We start from the raw sequence: 22,058 nt of genomic DNA, 5'->3' as shown, positions 1-22,058 counted from the left end.
GCAGCATACCTAGATGTTAGGCTTTGATAGAACTGTGTAAGAAGCCAAAGACAGAAGATCAGCAATGACTGCATCCGCTAAATTGGAAGAAACCCAAGTTAACTTCTGCTTTATGTGGAAGGAGTGTTTGGATATCTGGAGGTGATAGGGGAAGAACAAATAAGTGGGAAAATATTGCATGGTTTCAAGGGAGATGCCTTGAAAATGAATCAGGTGTTGGTGGCAGGAAAAAGGTGCACCAGGGAATCTCAGAGGAAATTGTCCTTTTGGAATGCTGAAAGGGGAGCACAGTTAGTGTGGACATTTCACTGATAGTGACAGAAATTACAATGGAAAGCGTGTTAAATGTGCAGGTTGGAGAGGTGGAAGATAGTGCCATAAATAGTAAGCAAAGTATTATGAAGTTGAAAAGTAATGATCCAACTGGGACTACAGATCAGTTGCTCTAAGTAAATAAACACAATAACAATTGATTTGTAATCCCATTTGAAAGATGGATACATAGAGGAAATGTATAACCATGGCTGATGTACGATGCCTGAGATATGACAAATACAAAGTGTAGTCCTCATAAAATACACTGTGAGACCAAACCATTTATACAGAGAATGTGTTAAGTCATTAAAAGATCCCTCCCATCTAGTGTAATGATTTTCAAGCAAAAGATGGAACACTTGCTCTATAGCTTACAACTTTATATCCTGTGTGTTAAAGTAACATGGTTTCAGCTTACCTGGAATATATTTGGTATGTTTGTGTAATAATGTTCATGCTGTTCCTTATTGAAGTTCTGAAGAATACTGAGATACTCTCCCTTACTATCTGATGCCATCTGGTGTCGAGTCAGGGCCTGCTGCCGAGCCTGTTCAGAAATATTCACAAATGATTATTTGATCGACAATCTGTATTTCAATCTCAGACCATCTTGTTTATTTTCCTTTAACAAAATGATATTTGGGGGCAATAACTACCTGAGGGCACTTGCAAATATTAGAAGACAAAAACAAAGAATCTTTGGACATCAAAAATGCAGGAGATGGTGACTGAGCAATTTAAGGTAATGAAAAAACACAAATGATTAGAAGGGGTTACAATATGGAAGGAAGCCATCTGGCTTATTGAGTCCTATCAGCTCTATTTAAGAACATTTCAGCTATCCTCACTTCCTCACCCTCTCACCAAAGGCCAGCAAATTTCTTCCATAATTTTAAATAATGATCAGATCTTCCTCAAACACAACATCACTTATCAATCCACATTACTGGAGCTTTAATTTCTTGATTCATTTTTGGTAATTCCCCTCTTCACCCTCCCTACAGCCTTCAAATACAAAAGCAGTGTTTGCAGACGTTCAATGTGACTTCCTTCTCTTGTATTTTAAGATTCTCTTTATAAAGCTGGGGATCCCATAGACTTTTTAAAGACCATCTTCACAACCTGCGCAGGTCTTCCTCATTTCCAAGGAACAATGCATTTTAGCAGATTTCACACACAAAATGCTGGAGGAACTCATCAGGCCAGGTAGCATCTATGGAAAAAAAGTACTGTTGACGTTTCGAGCTGAGACATTGACTGTACTTTTTCCAGAGATGCCACATGGCCTGCTGAGTTCCTCCAGCATTTTGTGTGTGAAATCTGCTAAAATGCATTGTTCCCTGGAAATGAGGAAGAGCTGCGCAGGTTGTGAAGATGGTCTTGTGCCGTCATGCTGATGCACCATCAATAACTCTCTGAGACATGAGGCGAGATATTGGCTTTTATTGACTGGAAGAAAGAACAAGCAGCAATTGACCACCATGTTACATCCTGGAGACTGAGAGGCCGGGCTCAGGCCCCAATCGCCTTTATACCGGGGTCTGTGGGAGGAGCCACAGGAGCAGTCAGCGGGGGGGGGCGTGTCCAGACAGGTATATGTAGTTCACCACACATGTGCTGCTTGGATTTCCAGCATCTGCAGATTATCTCTTCTTTGTGATTGTTTTTACCAGATTTATTGATTTCTGTGCCTATTCAGAGTTAACAGAATTTAATATAACTGGCATATGTCATGAAATTTGTTGTTATGCAGCAGTACATGGCAATACATTTAAAAAACTGCCTTTTTGAGGCATTACTCCTTAAAGATGTCTTGGATGTTGGAGAGGCTAGTGTCCATGATGGAGATTTCTGAGTTTACAACTTTCTGCTGCTTACTTCAATCCTGTGCAGTGGATCCCCATACCAGATGATGATGTAATCAGTTAGAATGTTCTCCACTGTACATCTGTAGAAATTTGCAAGTGTCTTTGGTGACATATCAAATCTTTTCCAAGTCCTAAGGAAATATAGCTGCTGTCCTGCCTTCTTTGTAGCTGTATTGATATATTGGGCCTAGGATATATCCTCAGAGATGGTGGAACATGAAATTGCTCACCTTTTCTAATTCTGAGCCCTCTATGAGGATTAGTGTGTGTTCCTTTTTCTTAACCTTTCTAACGTCCACAATCAATTCTTTGGTCTTACTGACATTGAGTGCAAGATTGTTGCTGCAACACCACTCAACTAGGTGATATACCTCACTTCTGTACGCATTCTGGTCACAATCTGGAATTCTGCCAATAGTTGTAATGTCGTCAGATTAATGGATGGCATTTCAGCTGTGCCTAGCCATACCGTCATGGATGCAGAGAGAGTAGAGCAGTGGTCCTAGCACACATCCTTGAGGTGTGCCACTATTGATTATCGGCAAATTGGAGATGTTATTTCAGATCCACACAGACTGTGGTCTTCCAATGAGGAAGTTGAGGATCCATTTGCAGAGGGAGGTAAAGAGGCCCAGCTTTTCGATCAGACCTGTAGGAATCATTGTGTTAAATGCTGAGCTGTAGTGAATAAACAGCAGCCTGACATAAGTATTAGTATTGTCCAAGTGAACCACAGCCGTGGTTGAGCTGATGAGATTGGATCCACTGTAGACCTATTGCAGTGGTAGGCAAATTGCAGAGGGCCCAAGTCCTAGCTGAGGGAAGAGTTGATTCTAATTATGCCCTCAAACCAACATCTCCTCTGCTCATTCTTCTTGCATAAGGTAACACTTCACATTTCTTGGCATAAACTTCATCTATTGCCCATCTGCTTACTCCATTAGCATGTGTATACCTACTTAAAGTCTATTACTGGTCTCCCCAGAGTTCATCCACTTCTTAGTTTTGTTTCACCTGCAAATTTGGTAATTGCGCTTGTGCACTTAAGTCCATATCACAGACATTTAATGAGTACTGAACTGTATTGATCATCATATACTTCCTTCCAGTCCCAACAAAACTGCTACTCTCAATTTCCATTTCCCCCAGGCCATTATACCTTTTTTATGCTATTGTATTTAATCTTGAAGACAAATCTATTAAGTGGCACCAAATGCCTTTAGGAAGCCCATGCATCCCACATCTATTGCGTTTCTTTTATGACATATCACACTATTTAATCAAAAATCTCTATCAAATTAGACATGATTTCCCTCCATACTTACTTTCTTTGATCAATCCATTCTGTCCAAGTGACTGCAAATTCTGTGCCAAATTGTTGTTTCTCAAATTGTCTTCACTACTGATGTTAAAATGACAGTCTATAATTACTGGGTTAACCCTTAATTTTACCTTTTTTTAAACAAAGATATAGCATTTGCATTTTTCCAGAATTCTAGCAATACTGTATATTGAATCTACTACATTTCCTAATTGGAAGGTTATTTCCATAACTATGGGTCATTTTCAGAATGAAGGTCATAGGACTGCACCTTATAACATGTAGCTTTTCTTATAAACCCAAAGTATTCCCAAGTTACAAAATTAAGCTTGTTCGACAAAAATTTGTAATTTCAGTATCTAAATAACCAAAAACAGAAGGGTGAACCTAAATATCCACGACCATGACACATTTATTTCACCAAAACCACTTCATCACTGATTGCACTAAATAAAAACTGTGAACTTGAAATCTTTATTTCTAGTTCCTTTACTTCTCATATAAAGCTGCTTTTAAAGTCATGCAGATGAAATATCAGCCTGTTTTCATTCAATTTAATGTGGTCACCTGATAAGTAAATATATTGTACCACTAAGAATTAGGCGCCATATTTCTTCCACTATGATTTGCAAGATTATCTGAGGAAGGGAAATAGCAATAAAATGGTGGGCCTCTGTCATCCACGACAGGGGGAAATAAAAATAAAAGAGCTTAAGCTTCCCAATTCTGATTGCCTCTTTGGGAAACCGCCAAGAAAAATAGCAAGTGTAACACTGCACATGAACAGGTTTAGTCCTGGTTGTGGTCTGCCCACAAATTCCATTACTCTGGAATGACCCACTTCCTGGGCTTGGAGAAGTTGGCTGATAACTTATATGAGATGATAGAGGGCTCCTACTGTTTATGCCATCAATATCCCAACTGTTAAAAACTCAACTGACCCACTGTTGCAAGAACAACAAAAAGCAGAGGCTTGTTTAGCTAATAATGACTTTGGAAATATTGATATGAGGTTAGCATGAATAAACAGGGAAACATAATTGTTAAAATAGCTAACAAAGTGTGGGAATCTAGATGACACCCTCATTCACTATTTAATTTCTAAATTGTGTTCTTTTTCAATAAATCTGTAGTTTACATGCTTATAAAGAAGTAACAATCTGTACTATTACAGTTTCAAATGGAATTGATACTTTTTTTAGTAAACATGACAAGATTCCTACATCCAGATGCCACCCTGCTTAGATATTCATATGTGAAGAGTATTTTAAAATGGCAAAACAATGGTTACTTGTGCAACACTCTTAATGGAACAATAAACTATTTACACAATAATTTGGCTGCCATCCTAAACACCAGCTGATTACTAAATCTCACCACAGCTCAGTTATAAGTGAGTTACAAGTCCTGCTGGAGAAGCTGAATCCTTTACTCTTTTACCTAGAAGCACCGGCCGCAAAATAATTCTAATGCACATCTTAGTGAAGACAAGAATCAAGGTCTCATTTTTCTTTAACAAGACATAATGTACAGATGTTGGAAATCCAAGCAACATTCACAAAACGCTGGAAGAACTCAGCAGGCCAGGCAGCATCTATGGAAAAGAGTATCGTCAACTCTTCAGGCCGGGACCCTTCATAAGAACTGGAGAAATCATTAAATTAGAATAGTTTAGATTCAACTTTATTGTCATTGTGCCGAGTACAGATACAAAGCCAATGAAATGCAGTTAGCATCTAACCAGAAGTGCAAAGAGTAGTGTTATTTACAAAATAACTGTGAATATAAAGTATACAGCACACAAATATAAAAGTACTGACACAGTACAATATGGGTGCAATATTGCTTAGTGCTGTGATGCAGGAAGAACCTCAGAATCTTCCTGTGCCTGCTGGTGCGGGAGCAGAGGTTCCTGTAGCACCTACTGGATGGGAGGAGAGTAAAAAGTCCATGGTTAGGGTGAGATGCATCCTTGATAATGCTTTTCACCCTGCCCAGGCAACGTTTATGGTAGATGTTCTCAATGGTGGGCAATTGGGTGCCGATAATCTGCTGGGCAGTTTTCACCACACGCTGGAGTGCTTTGCGGTCCGATACGAGACAATTGCCATACCACTCTGAGATGCAGTTGGTGAGTCTGCTCTCAATGGTACAGAGGTGAAAGTCAGTCAGTATCCTGGGACAGAGGTGAGCTTTCTTGATGCTCCACAGGAAATAAAGGCACTGTTGTGCTTTTCTGATCAGGATGGAGGGGTCAGTCCTGATGAAGGATCTGGGTCCGAAACATCGACCATACTTTTTCCATCGATGCTGTTTGGCCTGCTGAGTTCCCCCAACATTTGGTGTGTGTTGCCCTCATTTATCTTCCTAAAGCAGAAAAACTGTGTGGACTGTGGATTAAAATACTTCGAACTGCAACCCTTTATTTTAAGTAAACAATTATATTGATCTTTCAATTCAGATGGTTTAATGTGGCAAGCTTGTGTGAGGTATCCTGGGTTAAGGTCATCAGTGTGAAACATCAGCTCTCTCTCACTGCTTAACTACTTTGAAGTATATTCTGTTTATTTTTGAAGACGCCTTTCTTTCTTAAGTAATATATTACAAGATTAATCCATATTTATACAAACTATAACAGTATAGTGATGAACATAAATAACATAACTGGTAAATAAATTATATTTCCCCATTTATTCCTGGCTTGGAATTGGCTTTGTAGAGCTATTTTTGTTGCATTGAAGCTCACTAAGTAAATGCATCTAATAAAATCCATTGACAATATACTCTGTTTATTTTTCCACTGAATTATGGCCATCTTATTCACTTTAAGACCAGCAGTATTAGATTCTTCATGGTTCCTGACTTTGAGTAATACATACACAATAATTTCCATTATGAAACAAAGGCACACTGAGGCCCCTAAGGAACACTAATCAGTTAAACTGTGCCATTGGCAGAAAGTAGTCCTTTGTTTCATCTTTAATACAAAACCTGCATATTACGCAGAACTACCAGGCTCCACTCTTCTCAAACAACTTAATCAGAGATCAACAATGCCTTGGTTAAAAACAGCAGTATATTCAATGAAGCTCATTTAAAGTGGATAAACAAAAATGTCATTTATGGCTTGCTTGCAAAATAAATCCGGACTTGGGAAAGAGCTGCTCATTTTAATAATAATTCTGGATTTCTTAAAAGTATAGCCTCATTAACATGCCAAAATCTGTATCAAGAGATTTATCTGTTGGTGTATCTGTACTTTCAAATCTAAACAAATGGCCAGATGTGAAGAGTTCTGCCCTTCACCCCTGAATTTCACAAAATATAACTCCAGGACTGCAGATGGACTCAAAGAACTTAAATCTTTGCTAGAATCACACCCCAATGAGTTCAATGTCTATAAATAAGGAGACAAAAGAGAAAGTTAGTTACTTCTGATTAAATAATTTTGATTTACTTTAGTGTTAACTTATTCTATTTAATGTTGTTTTAATTGTCCAATTGAATTGCAGTAACTTTTTTTCCAAACATCCTTCAAACCAATGACAAGTTCTGCAGCCTATTGTAACTTTGCCAGCTTCATAGGCATTTGAAGGAAAGAGTATCCACTCTTCATTATATGATGCCAGTTAACATCCAGACTAAAACACTTGAACCCAGGATATGGAGAGCCCAAAGATTAGCTAATAATTAATCACAAATTTAATTGCTTTTGAAGAGGTAACTAAGATGATTGGCAAAGACAAGGCTGTGGACATTGTATAAATGGACTTCAGTTAGGTTTTTGACAAAGTACGTGTGGTAGGCTGGTCCAGAAGAATTAAACACATGGGATCCAAGTGGAGGCGGCAAAACGGATCCTAAAGAGTAATAGGAGGTACAGGGTGGTGGTGAAAAGATACTACCAAACTGGAAGTTTGTGACCATTGGTTGCATGTGATATACAGTATATCAATGACTGGAGCGCATATATAGGTGTCAATAGTAAGCTTGCAGATGACATGAAAGTTGATGGTGTTGTTTATATTATATCTAAGGCTACAGCAGGAGTACAGATGGAGATGCAAAGTTGATCAGGTACAAGTGATGGTAAGCTGCTAAGAACACTAACAAACAGAGATATCCTGGTGCTTCCTGAAAGTGGGAACACAGGTTGATGTATAGCAAACTTGTCTTCGTAAGCTGGGATGTAGAATATAAATGCTCGGATGATAATGATAATTAGAAAAACTTGACAAAACACAGGTTAGATCACACTTGAAGTTCTGCACGTGTCTCTGATTGTGCTGGGAAGAAAATACAAAGAATATTTACCAGGATGCTGCCTGGATTGGAGGACTTCAGTTATGGGGAGAGACTTTCCATTAGAAGGAAGGAGGCTCTGGAGCCCCATGACAGAGATTTATAAAATTATAAGAGGTATAGACAGGAAACAGGTTATATCTATCCACTATGGAAAGGGATCAAAACGACAGACAGGTAAGATCAGTTTTAAAAAGAGATTTTTTAGAGAAAATTTGTTTTTTTAAAAAACACAGACAGATGAGAAATAAGCCCCACATTTAAGAGGCAGAAAGACAGGCATTTAAATTGGCAAGGCATAAAAGGGTACACACCTAGAGCAGGCAAACATTCTAAATGTAAGTGGACAAAAAGCTTGGCACAGATACAATGGGCTGAAAGGACCATTTCTGTGTTATACAACCTTGTGACTCTCCATGATAATTAGCTTCATTCTTCAGAATTATTTTTTTTAAATATTCAGTGTTTTATTGTTCGATTTTTTGAAGTGTGGTTTAGTATATAATACAAATATTTATCCATTCCTTAGCCGCATTCTTCAAAACTTTGTTACCAGGACAATTCTAATTAAAACATAGATCTTAAGAATTAAATGTCATAAACTATTAATATGTAAGTTCAAACAACATGCACAAATCTAAAATATTAAATATAATCTGTGCAATTTTACCACGTCCTCTCTCAATTTAAGTTAACTTTGCATTTGAGAGTGTGGTCACATGGGACTTAATACAAAAAGGGCATTATTCATGATATGGAATCAACAAGCAATTGACCACTTACCAAACACTATCTTCAGTGTTTTGTAATTTTGTACCACATTCCATGCATTATGATAACCTTATGATGTTCACCCAATGCCACATAAATTTGCATAGCTGCAGCTGCTTTGATTACGCATCTCTATGCTGTATTTTTAAAGGCCATTTTTGTTTATACTTTTTTTCATAACTAAAGCCTCCTATTTATAGTTTAATCTTAAGAAGTTGCCTCTGTATTTTCTTTGCAGCCTTGAGAATGTAGCTATAGAAAATTACCTAAACTGCATGATTTATTCTAACTGCATTCTGGGAAATAATGTATATAAATAGCTTTATCTTTAGATGTACCACTTCTAATGAAATCTTAGATCTTTTTTATCTCATATTTTTCTTTCTTACTATTAAACTTTTGGTTTAATAAGTCAAAGTCACATTTTAACTTCAGTGTCTTCAAGCAAGGAACTTTGGAGTTTGATCTTTCTCTTGTCATAATTCAAAGATGCCTACTGTTAGTTTTAGACTTCTTTGTCAATTCTCATTACAAACACTTTACCTATTATCCTGCTGACATTTCGTTCACCTCAAACAAGATTATTTTAGAGCGTAAGATATAGGAGCAGAATTAGGCCATCTGGCCCATTGAGTCTGCTCTGCTATTTCATCATGGCTGATCCAATTTTCCACTCAGCCTCAATCTCCTGTCTTCTTCCCATATCCCGTCATGTCCTGACCAATCAAGAATCTATCAACCTCAGCCTTAAATATACATACAGACTTGGCCTCAACAGATGCCCGTGGCAATGAATTCCACAAATTCATACTCTCTGGCTTTAACACTGCTTTCCCATCTTTTCATTTTTTGTACTATCTTCATCATTATAACTCTATAACTTGTTTTGAAGATATCAAATCTGTATTGTTTCATATAAATGCACTACCAACTTACGTACAGATAAATGTTTTATATTCTTTTGTTAAGTGATGAATGATTTCAAAGACACCTGATGAAGCAAAGGAACTACTCCAAATGTAGACATAATATATTCCTCACAGTATAGCTCCACATACGAAAATCAACAGGGGCATGCTGGAAGAGTGTAAAGCAGCCTCCATACTGAACCTCTGGAAGAACTATATGTGATATGTTGTACTTCAACAAGGATGTCATCAGAGAAATCTCCCAAACACTGCACACCACCAGTAGAACTTTGAGGCAAAGACACTTTCTTCTGGCTCTCAAGGTAACAGTACCAATGAACGTCTACTGTATATACCCAAGTTGAAGGTGTTTTCAGCATTCTGTAATCACGTTGGCCATTGTTGTATTCAGGAGGTCACTGAGATTCTATTCAAAGCAAGCTAACCTCATGTTATTCTCCTTAACTAGAGATGAACAGGCCACAAGAGCATGTGGATTTGCTCGAACTGTGGGGTTCTCCATCATACAGGGTTTCAATGACAAAGCACATAATATTTTGTGCATATAGCATCTCCACTCTACCCCAGGTAGAAGGAATCTGTTGGAAGATACATTGCTGCAAGACTCTCCAAGCTGCTTTCATTTTCAAGCCACTGTGCTACAGGATTTGTGCTGGGGATCACATATAAAACATCTTAACTTACTGATGACTCAAAACAGTGAGGGCTTTGAGAATGATGCAGAGATGATTCAGAGCGATATAGGAAAATTAAGTGAAGTGTGCAGATGGCCCCAGCAACCAACGCAACCAATGGTGATGTTCTGCAGAATGTTCAGGAAACCCCTTCTTCTTCTAAATATACTGCTACTACTGATCTGTGTGTGATTGGAGCCTGCAGTTTATATTTTGATAACGTATTTTTGGGCTGTCTGAGTGATCTGGTGCCGTTCCTGTCTCCAAGGGAATTCAGCCTTGTACGACATGGAGTTTGTGGCCTAATGGCAGAGTACGAACCCAATGATCAGCTCCAGTTCTTAACCAACTTGCCAATTAAAGCGTCGAGCAAGACTGAAATCAACGAGGATGAGAGCAGAAGGTGAGCAGGTGTTCAGCACTATCTGCCTGCCATCTGTCTGAATTCCTCTCCCTCTTTCTCGCTGCTGCTGGAGGAAGCAGTCTTGGTTTTGGGTAAGGTTTGATTGACATGCTTTGTGGATTGGACTTATTTTTAGAGAACACTGCAGGTCATGTTATATGTGTTTCTGGTTTCTTGTTACTCCTTTGATAATAACTGTATTTTGAAACTGAATCTTTTTTATTGCAGTTTTGCGTAATTTTCATTGGGGCAGATTAGCTCTGCTGTCAATGAACAATACAACACTAAATTGAACTGAATGGAACTGAACTGAACATTCCTAGATTGTTTCAAGGACTCTGTGGTTTGATGTTTAATCTTCTGTGTTATGCACTTTATTTTGCCGTTTACGCGATTTGTTCTTCATTTTGCACATTAGGTGTTTGATATTTTCTTTGAACGGGTTCCATGGCGTTTCCTTGTTTAGTGGCTGACTGTCGAAAGATGAATTTCAGGGCTGTATATTGCATGCATACTTTGATAATAAATGTACTTTGGATCTTTGAATGGGCAATACAAGGTAGATGGAATATAATTTGGAAAATTGTGAGGTCATGTCTTTTAGTGTTATATTCTTAGGTGCTTGACAGAGAAAATGCAAGGATGATGTTTTCCTTGCCTGACAATCAGGGGTCATGGTCACAAAAATGTCAGCCATTCAAAGGATGGTGAATTGTTGGAAATCTCTACCTAAGAGACCTGTGGCAGTTCAGTCACCAAGAAAATTCAGGGTTCACACTGAAGAATTTTTAGATATTAAGGGATCAAGAGATATGGGATTAGTGCAGAAAATAACATTAAAGAGACACTAAGTAGAATGGCTGAGATGCATGAGATGCCAAATGGCCAACTCCTGCTTTTTAAGTTCTTTACCCCTCTGTGATTCTTCAGCTTGAATGTCGCCCTCCTGACAGATTTCTGAATGCACCGAGCACTGCATCTGCATAATATACAGTACTGGAGCACTTGATTGAAGAGAACTTTGAAGCCTGTTCCACACAATATGCATAGTGGCCACCTTCTGTACCCAATAAAGTGGCCACTCAGAATATATCCTTCGAATTCTGCTGCTGTAGCCCCTTCCACTTTGAGGTTTGATGTGTTGTACATACAGGGATACTCTTCTGTATACCACTATTGTAACGCGTGGTTATTTGAGTTACTGTCACCTTCCTGTCAGCTTGAACCAGTCTGGCCATTCTCCTGATCTCTCTCATTAACAAGGGGCTTTCACCCACAAAACTACTGCTCACTGGATGTTTTTTGTTTATTGCACCATTCTCTGTAAACTCTAGAGACTGTTGTGCATGAAAATTCTTGGAGACCAACAGTATCTGAGATATTGAAACCACTCCGACTGGTACCAGCAGTCATTCCATGGTCAAAGTCACTTAGATCACATTTCTTCCCCAGTCTGATGTTTGGCCTGGACAACAACTGAACCTCTTGACCATGTCCGCATGCTTTTATGCAATGAGTTGCTGCCACATGATTGGCTGATGAAGTATTTGCACACACAAGGCTACTGAGTGCTCTGTGGTATTTTCTATTAACTGCAAGCTGGCCAGTAACTGTTTCAGCCTCAAAGCATCAACCTGCAACAAGGTCCTTGGGGACTCATTCTAGCAAAGACTTCTGTGGCTGTTTTGAGTGTGTCATATCCACAATACCATCACACCTTTAAGAGATGCAAGCTAGCTTTAATTCCAGCCAAATATTCATAATACGGACTCCTGCTGAGGTGTCCAACCATGAACAGAAGGGTTAAGGCTGAACGGATACAGAAACTAATTAAATGAGTAGGCTGCATGAAGTTGGCAGCATTGCAATCAACAGATGTCCATAATCAGGAATATGTGATTCAGGGACCATCTTCAAGCAACGTCCACAAACATTTCCAAGAGCTCAGGCTTATTTTTGCTTTATAAATTTAGGCAAGTGAACAAAAACCCAGCTATGTGAAAAGAACCTCCTAAGCTACAGAAATGGTGACATAACCTCAACTACACACTACACGTTTAGATTATGCTATTCATCCTAATTTATTCATAATGATTATCAAATCTACGCACTTAATAATATACATTTTATTTGTCATAAATGTAAACACACTAATTTTGGATGGTGAGAATACACTAACAGTTAACAATTGGAAAAGGGATTTAGAATTGAGTTGTAAGACTATTTCTTGCCAGTTGCTAACATGGACAATAGACAGTAGGAGCAGGAGTAGGCCATTCGGCCCTTCTAGCCAGCACCGCTATTCACTGTGATCATGGCTGATCATACACAATCAGTACCCAGTTCCTGCCCTCTCCCCATATCCCTTCACCCTGCTATCTATAAGAGCTCTCTCTAACTCTCTCTTGAATGCATCCAGAGACTTGGCCTCCACTGCCTTCTGGAGCAGAGCATTCCACATATCCACCACTCTCTGGGTGAAAAAGTTTTTCCGCATCTCTGTTCTAAATGGCCTACCCCTTATTCTTAAACTGTAGCCTCTAGTTCTGGACTCACTCATCAGCGGGAACATGCTTCCTGCCTCCAGTGTGTCCAATCCCTTAATAATCTTATATGTTTCAATCAGATCCCCTCTCATCCTTCTAAATTCCAGTGTATACAAGCCCAGTCGCTCCAATCTTTCAACATGTGACAGTCCCGCCATTCTGGGAATTAACCTTGTGAACCTACGCTGCACTCCCTCAATAGCAAGAATGTCCTTCCTCAAATTTGGAGACCAAAACTGCACACAATACTCCAGGTGGGGTCTCACCAGGGCCCTGTACAGCTGCAGAAGGACCTCTTTATTCCTACACTCAATTCCTCTTGTTATAAAAGCCAGCATGCCATTAGCTTTCTTCACTGCCTGCTGTACCTTGCTTCACTGCATGCTTGCTTTCATTGACTGATGTACAAGAATAGCTAGATCTTATTGTACTTCCCCTTTTCCTAACTTGTCTCCATTTAGACAGTAACCTGCCTTCCTGTTCTTGCTACCAAAGTGGATAACCTCACATTTATCCACACTAAACTGCATCAGCCATACATTTGCCCACTCACCCAACCTGTCCAAGTCACCCTGCATTCTCATAACATCCTCCTGACATTTCACACAGCCACCCAGCTTTGTGTCATCAGCAAATTTGCTGATGTTACTTTTAATCCCTTCATCTAAATCATTAATGTATATTGTAAACAGCTGCGGTCCCAGCACTGAACCTTGTGGTACCCCACTGGTCACAGCCTGCCATTCCGAAAGGGACCCGTTAATCGCTACTCTTTGTTTCCTGTCAGCCAGCCAATTTTCAATCCATGTCAGTACTCTGCCCCCAATACCATGTGCCCTAATTTTGCCCACTAATCTCCTATGTGGGACTTTATCAAAAGCTTTCTGGAAGTCCAGGTACACTACACCCACTGTCCATTTTCATAGTTACATCTTCAAAAAACTCCGGAAGATTAGTCAAGCATGATTTTCCCTTCATGAATCCATGCTGACTCGGACTGATTCTTCTACTGCTATTCAAATGTGTCGTAATTTCCTATTTTATAATTGACTCCAGCATCTTTCCCACCACTGACATCAGGCTAACTGGTCTATAATTCCCTGTTTTCTCTCTCCCTCCTTTCTTGAAAAGTGGGACAACATTAGCCACCTTCCAATCAGCAGGAACTGTTCCTGAATCTATAGAACATTGGAAAATGATTACCAATGCGTCCACGATTTCTAGAGCCACCTCTTTAAGTACCCTGGGATGCAGACCATCAGGTCCCGGGGACTTATCAGCCTTCAGACTCAACAGTCTATCCAACACCGTTTCTTGCCTAATATAAATTTCCTTCAGTTCATCCTTTACCCTAGTTCCTTTGGCCACTATTACATCTGGGAGATTGTTTGTGTCTTCCCTAGTGAAGACAGACCTATTCAGCTCATCTGCCATTTCCTTGTCCCCCATAATAAATTCATATAATAAATTATCATAATAAATGGCAAATGGAGATTAGCCATTGAGCTACTTTTATTCTTGAACCTTACCATGACCAGATTACAAATCCAAGTTGAAGTCACCCTGAAATCCAAGTTCGATTATGGTTGTGTAATCATTCTTAGAACTTCTTTACTCCTCCATTAATTATTTGAATTCATATGCTGTATCAGTCAATTTCAGTTACTAATCCTTCATTCAGTCCAGCTATAAATGGAAATTAGATTTTAATTATGCAATAATTTTATTACTTTTTTGGATAATCTATTGTTAATGTTGCATATTAATTGAGTAGAAGCATTTTTAAGCTTTACTCACAAGATGTGAAATATTGTTCATATTCAACGTTAGTATCACTAATAGCCTTTAAGAAGATTGTGGTAAACTAACTCCTGATAAATCAGTGATTTGCTGAATCATTTCCAAGTCTGGAGCCATGTACAGACTCAACATAAGATCTCTTTCCCTGAAATTCACAACTGAATTGGTGTATTTTATTTAAGACAGCACAGAACTTCATGGTCTCTTATACTGCCCTTAGCTCTTTGTACAATATTTTTATTCAATTAATCACTTAATTTAAATTCCTCAGCTCTCATTGTGAATTATTAGTTCAACTCGCTTGGATTATTCATGAGTAACTTCACAACAATGATTTCCTATCCTGATTTCTGACTGTCAAATGGTTAAAAAGCATTTCCTTTAAAAGTACTTGTGCTTTCAGAAGTATAACAAGCATTTAGAACTATAAAGAAAATTATTAGTCATATGTCACCAATCTCCAACTTAGATATATAGCTACTTTCGACATACCTTTTCCACATCAGCCTTCGTTACGTTCAGATCAGCATCCATCTTCTCAAAATGTTGCTGAGCTCGCTCTGCTTCTTTACAATCTCTCTCAAACCTTCGCTTGCTCTGTTGTTGAATGGAAATTTGAATTAAAGACAGAACAAGTAGCTGTATCAGCTGGTATTAACCAATGTTGATGAACTAAAAACCAAAACATTATTTTGATTTGCATACAACAGTCTTGGGAAGAGTATGGTCATGCACTTTGGTAGAAGGAATAAAAGCACAGACTAAAAGCGGAGAAAATTCAAAAATGCAGATGCAAAGGGGCTTGGGAGTTCTTGTGCAGGATTCCCTAAATGTTATCTTGTGAAGAAGACAATCATTTCAAGAGGACTAGAATATATCAATGAGGATATAATATTGAGCCTTTATAAGGCAATGGTAAGTCCTCACTTGGGTATCAAGAGCAGTTTCGGGCACCTCATCTAAGAAAGAATGTGCTGACATTAGAGAAAGTTCAAAGGAGGTTCATGAAAATGATTCACGGAATGAAAGGCTTAGCATATAAGGAGCATTTGATGGCTCTGGGCCTGTACTCGCTGGAACTTAGAAGAATGAGGGGGGAATTCTCATTGAAACCTATGGTACGTTGAACATGGAGAGGATGATACCTATAGTGAGAAAGTCTAGGACCAGAGGGCAAAACCTCAGAATAGAGGGGCATCCATTTACAAAGGAGATGAGGAAGAATTTCTTTGGCCAGAGGGTGCTGAATCTGTGGAATTCAATAGGACCGGTGGCTGTGAAGGCCAGGTCATTGAGTGTATTTAAGCCCGAGTTTGATAGGCTCTTGATTAGTCAGGATGTGAAAGGTTACGGGGGAAGGCAGGAGGTTGGGGTTGAGAGGGAAACAGATCAGCCATGATCAAATGGCGGCGCAGACTCAAAGGGCTAAAATGCCTAACTCTGCTCCTATGTTATGATGTCTTATAATGTTTTTTGCCTGTGTTATGACATAATAGCTTGCTTAGGAAAAGGCAACAATTTGTTATCCACATGTTATCTAATACTGAAACAGAAGCATGTCTGGAGCCACTTCTATCATCACCCACTCACCAATCAGTAGAAGCTCAATTAGAAGATATATAGATTTGACATTTCAGATCTTAGACCCTTCATCAGAACTGTGAAGGAGAGAAAAGAAGCTCAAAAGTAGCAAGGAGATTGGTGGGGTTAGTGGGGTAGGTGGGGTCTTTGATAGGTAGAACGTACCAAATTGAATATTTTTTCCTATGATCAGGTTAGTGGCAGTGTCATAATTGTAGTGGAACTACTTTGTTTGAGGTACAAGTCTTCAGTTCCACAGCTATGGACGTCCACTAGTTTATCGGCTTTGCTGTCTTGTGAGCCTTCACCCAATTGTTATCATACAGAGTGCGTGACTCAAACTGGCTTCTGTGAAGTTGGTGATCTCAGATCGTTCACTGATTTGGTTCTTTTGTCTGAAGATAGTTATGAATGCTTCAGCCTTGCCCTAAGCAACTGTTGAAGTTGGAGATTTCATGGAGTCTTCTCCTTCTCTTAGCTATTTAAATTACCAGCTAGCAGTCACAATGGATTTGATCTGATTTGTTGATAGTAAGATTGATTAGTTCTGCCTACTGCATGCAGTTTAGAAAGCATTATGACCTTCTCAACTTCACTCAATTGGCATCTTATCATTTCAGATATGCTTACTACCCTCGTCAACAAGTCCTCTGGCAAGGTGATACTGGAAGAGTGAAGGATATGTGGATGTATAATCTTCTACTGCTGCTGATGGTATATAATGTCTCATGGGTGCCTAGTTTTAAACTGCTAGATCTGTTGTACTTCTTTTATGCATATCAAGTGCTAAACTCAATGGACAATATCATCACTGTGATGGTAGAACTTTGTCTCCCCAAGATCACTTCTACCAATACATCCACAACAGTCTGGCTTTTAGAATTGGGCGGTAATGATGAACACTGAAGTTACTCACCCAGAGGGCACTCTGTGCCTCTGCTACTTCCAATGTTTCATCAAAACTTTTTCAACATGGAAGAGCAATGACTCATCAGTTGAGGGAGGACACTGTGTGATAACCAATGAGCTTCCTTCTCCGAGTTTGACTTGTGCAATGATTCCGCACAGGGGCCAGAGTTGATGTAGAGGACTTCAACAGCTACTTCCTCCTGCCTTTACACCACTGTGCCAACAGCCATTCATGCCAGCAGGACAGGATGTAATCAAGCATTAGTCTGAGGAAATCTGATCAACTTCACTGATTTTAATTTATGTAGGAAACAAAGGAGACCAAAGAAAGGTCAGCATTTCATGCAGGCTGCATAGATGTTAGCGAGATTTTCTTGTGACTGAATAACTATTTCCTATGGGGTTAGGCTTTACAACTTTTGTAACAACAATGAGTTAAGACTATAATACAGGTATGATTAATACATCTGCAGAAACAAGTTGGCAGTTGATGGTGAAGAAAATAGCTGTAAACTATAAAAGATCAAAGAAAGCTTTGGTGGAAAAAATGACAAATGAAATTTAATAAAGAGATCTGAAAGATGATGCATTTAGTTAACATTTAAGGTGTTGGTATAAGATGGTGAAATAATTTGTAAATACAATGGATAAATCATGACCAATACATTTTGGTCCATTTATGAGAAATAGTTAAAAAGGTACAAAAAAAAACAGACTGAGTAACAAATTATACCTTTAAATGAAATACAGAACAAACTAGAACATGACCAATACTACTACAGTACAATAAAACTGTATTAGCTGCTTAAGTTATTGATGGAGGAATTCATTCAGAGTATGCTGTCATCTTGTTTTGATGAACAAAATCAGAGCAGACATCTAGTGCAGATAATGGACTGCCCTCATTCAATGCTTTTGGTGATTGCATCCTCCAAATCTTCATTTTCATTGTAATATTCAAGATGATTGCAGATACCTTCAAATGCTCTGTAATTCTTAACTTGTTGAAATAGTGAAATCATTTCCTTTTCACTCCTGGCTGTTTCTGGTATCTCCAAGCCAGAATGCTTGAAACCTCATTGAGCAAAACAGTTCCGAATTGTCTTAATGTTTACTTCTCTCCAACTGTAAGTGGCAAAAATCACTGCTTTTTGACACAAATACACACAACTGACGCTTTAAAAAAACTGTTCACTCTAAGCATGGTGCAGGGTCTAACAGGCATAAAAAGTGCACGTGACTATCACTAGTTAGAAACTGGCAACAGTTTTCTGTCCCAATTAAATGGCGTATTGGCCCAAATAAACAAGTGGAATCCCGGCTATTTTTTCCATTAGTTTTAGTTCTTCAAGAGTTATCCCAAAAAAGCAGTTGCTCCAATTAACTGGAATTCACTAGAGTTGTAATTTAAAGAAAACCATGATTCAGTAATCAGATATTGTGTAAATTAAATCTGAAATGGGAACAAACTTACTGCTTCAAGTTGTTTCCAACAACTTTCGATGTGTTGCTGTGCCCTTCGTCCTTCTTGGAAATGCTGGAAGAAAAACACGCATATTATGTTTCTACAAAATATACTGTTTTGATTCCTGGCACAATGGTACAAGACTTTTGGGCAAGAGCTCTCTTTCAGCTGCTTCTGAAATACTAAATTAAATTTCTTTTGAGAAATCATTAAATTTGAGAAACTATTTCAAAGATGTTTAATGCCATTGAGATCTCAAAATAGCGAGATCTCAAAAATTTCAGTTTAATCTAATCAATTGCATTGTTCATGTTTGATGAAAATTCAAGACTGCTTTCTTAACCATCTTTGCCTAGCACATGAAAAATACCAGTAAACTACAAATGACCATAAAATCAATTTAAAAATACACTTTATTTCAGAAGAATATGTCAGTTCTTAATCCTATAAGTATACAAGCATGCTTACTTATGAGTATGTTATTCCACTCCTCCTTACCTTTGTTCTAAAAGGTCTCCCCTCAATTTTGAGGCTGTGCCCTCTAGTTCTGGATAGCCCAACCATAGGAAACATCCTCTCCACATCCACCCTATCTAATCCTTTCAACAGTTGTTAGGTTTCAATGAGATCCCTATGCATTCTTCTAAATTCCAGAGAGTACAAGACCAAAGCTACCAAAAGCTCCTCATATGTTATCCCCTTCATTCCCGGAATCATCCTCGTGAACCTTCTTTGGACTCAATCCAATGACCACACACCCTTTCTGAGATATGGGGCCCAAAACGGTTGAGAATACTCTAAGTGCAGCCTGACCAGTGTCTTTTAAAGGCTCAGCATATCTCCTTGCTTTTATGTTCTATTCCCCTTGAAATAGATGCCAAAATTGAATTATCACATACCCACCACCCAGGACATTTTCTCTTCTCGCTGCTGTCATCAGAAGGTACAGGAGCCATAGGACTCACACCACCAGATTCAGGAACAGTTATTACTCCCCAACCATCAGGCTCTTGAACCAAAGGGGGTAACTTCACTCAACTTCACTTGCCCCATCATTGAAATGATCCCACAACCAACGAACACACTTTCAAGGACTCTTCATCTCATGTTCTTGATATCTATTTTTTATTTATATCTTATTTCTTCCTTTTGTATTTGCAGTTTTATTTATTTATTGAAATATAGCTTGGAACAGGCCCTTCTGGCCCTTCGAGCTGTGCCACCACCAATTCCCTGGTTTAACCCTAGCCCCATCATTTCCAATGACTAATTAACCTACTAACTGGTACACCTTTGGAAAGTGGGAGGAAACCAGAGCACCCAGAGTAAACCCATGCAGTCACGAAGCAAACATACAAACTCCTTATAGGCAGCAGCAGGAATGTCTTCTGCACTCGGGTTGAACATCTTAGTTGGTTGGTCTTTCATTGATTCTGTTATGGTTATCATTTGATAGATTTACTGAGTATGCTCCCCCAAAAAATGAATCTCAGAGTTGTATATGGTGACATACATGTACTTTGATAATAAATTCACTTTGAACTTTGAAGAGTAACCGAGGTAGAATATTTTGAAAGATGGCTTAGTCAAGAGATTTCATTTCACAGTGTGGTTTACATTTGGTTTATCAGTTTTCAGAACAGCTTTAAGGCTTAAATACAGATTATTAGTAAATATGGTTGGCATTTAATTGTCTGATGTAGTGACAAGAGTTTAAACTCCCAATTATATATTTAATATGTAATTACTATATTTCTGAGTTTCTTATTGCCACTGACCTCTTTCAATTTGCAGAATCTTGAATCAGAATCAGATTTATTATCACTGATCCGTACACTGCAAAATTTGTTGCTTTGTAACGGCAGTTCAGCGCAAAGACATTAAAATTAATTAATATAAATAGCAAAATATCAAAATGCCAAAAGAAAGGAATAACAAAATAAAGGTCATGTGTTCATGGACTGTTCAGAAACCTGATGTGGGGGGTAAGAAGCTATTCCTAAATCACTGGGGTGAGTCTTCAGGCTTGATTTCTCCTCTCTAATGGCAGTAACAAATAGAGAGCATGTCCTAATGGTGAGGGTCCTTAGTGATGGATACCACCTTCCTGAGGCATAGCCTCTTGAAGATGTCCTAATTGTGGAGTGAGTTGTGCCCATCATGGAACTGGCTGGGCAATGGAACTGAGATGACGGAACTGAATCATGGCATGGTAGCGTAGCAGTTAGCGTAATACTTTACAGTGCCAGCGGCCCGGGTTCATTTCCTGCCGCTGGTTGTAAGAAGGTTGTATGTTCTCCCGTGTGACTGCGTGTGTTTCCTCTGAGTGCTCCAGTTTCCTCCCTCAGTCCAAAAAAGTACCGGTTGGTAGGTTAATTGGTCAATGTAAACTGCCCTGTGATCAGGCTACAGTTCATTTGGGCAGAAAGGGTCTGTTCTGCATTGTATCTCTAAATAAATTATAAAAGCCGAAGCCTTGCTGGCTGTAAAACACTTTGATAGGGCCTTAGATTTGAAGGACACTACTATGTATCAATGTAGGTCCAACAGTATTCGAAGGAGAATGTCAGATGAAGATTTCAAGCGAAGGTTTGACGTCGTTATGCATTTGTTTTATATTTCTGAATTTCAGAAGGCTTTGAAATACTTATTCATCATAGTGGTCTCTAACTATGAAATAAAGAGAATAAAATATTTTAAACTGCAAATGTAAAATTGCTTGCAGAATCTTCTTGTACACATAGATGAACTTTTAAAAAATGTTAATAGATTTTATTTTCACAGAAAGCTGTGAAAGATTTAAGGTTTGAAGGTGATACTTCTATGACGTAAGAGATTTCATAATTATTTACTGTTAATTTGATGCATGCTTTAATGGCAAATTTTGGAGAACCAGCCCAGGATAATAGTCTCCTCCCCATTGCAGGTGCAGAGCAGTGGTGTTGCTAGAGTGCAAGAAACACTCCCAAAGGAACAGAAGCAAACGAGAACAAAAACAAATTATTGCTGATATCAGCTCAGAGCAGACTTGAATCAAAGCTGGAACCTCTTCTTTGTGCACACCTTAGTTACAGACTGGCAGGGAATCTACTACGGTAGTTTAGTTCAAAGATCCCAGAATAGCCACATACATAAAAGTATCCCAGGTTTTATTATCTTGGAATTCTAAAAAAA

General features: G+C 38.7%; 1 protein-coding gene across 2 annotated transcripts in view; it reads right to left on the bottom strand.

The window, feature by feature from the left end:
* Positions 1 to 22,058, bottom strand: part of LOC132407361 (formin-binding protein 1) — a 200,087-nt gene that overhangs the window by 71,191 nt on the left and 106,838 nt on the right. For both annotated transcript variants that reach the window (XM_059993732.1, XM_059993733.1), the window contains exons 5-7: positions 18,894 to 18,956; positions 15,422 to 15,526; positions 734 to 862 (exon numbers count right to left, since the gene is read on the bottom strand). In XM_059993732.1, the coding sequence (XP_059849715.1) occupies positions 734 to 862; positions 15,422 to 15,526; positions 18,894 to 18,956 (297 nt within the window). The remainder of the gene's footprint in view (positions 1 to 733; positions 863 to 15,421; positions 15,527 to 18,893; positions 18,957 to 22,058) is intronic.

The sequence above is a fragment of the Hypanus sabinus genome, chromosome 18, assembly GCF_030144855.1.
Source record: "Hypanus sabinus isolate sHypSab1 chromosome 18, sHypSab1.hap1, whole genome shotgun sequence".
Classification (NCBI taxonomy): domain Eukaryota; kingdom Metazoa; phylum Chordata; class Chondrichthyes; order Myliobatiformes; family Dasyatidae; genus Hypanus; species Hypanus sabinus.
Note: the sequence above shows the minus strand (reverse complement) of the source record. Positions and strands in the feature narration are given on the sequence as shown.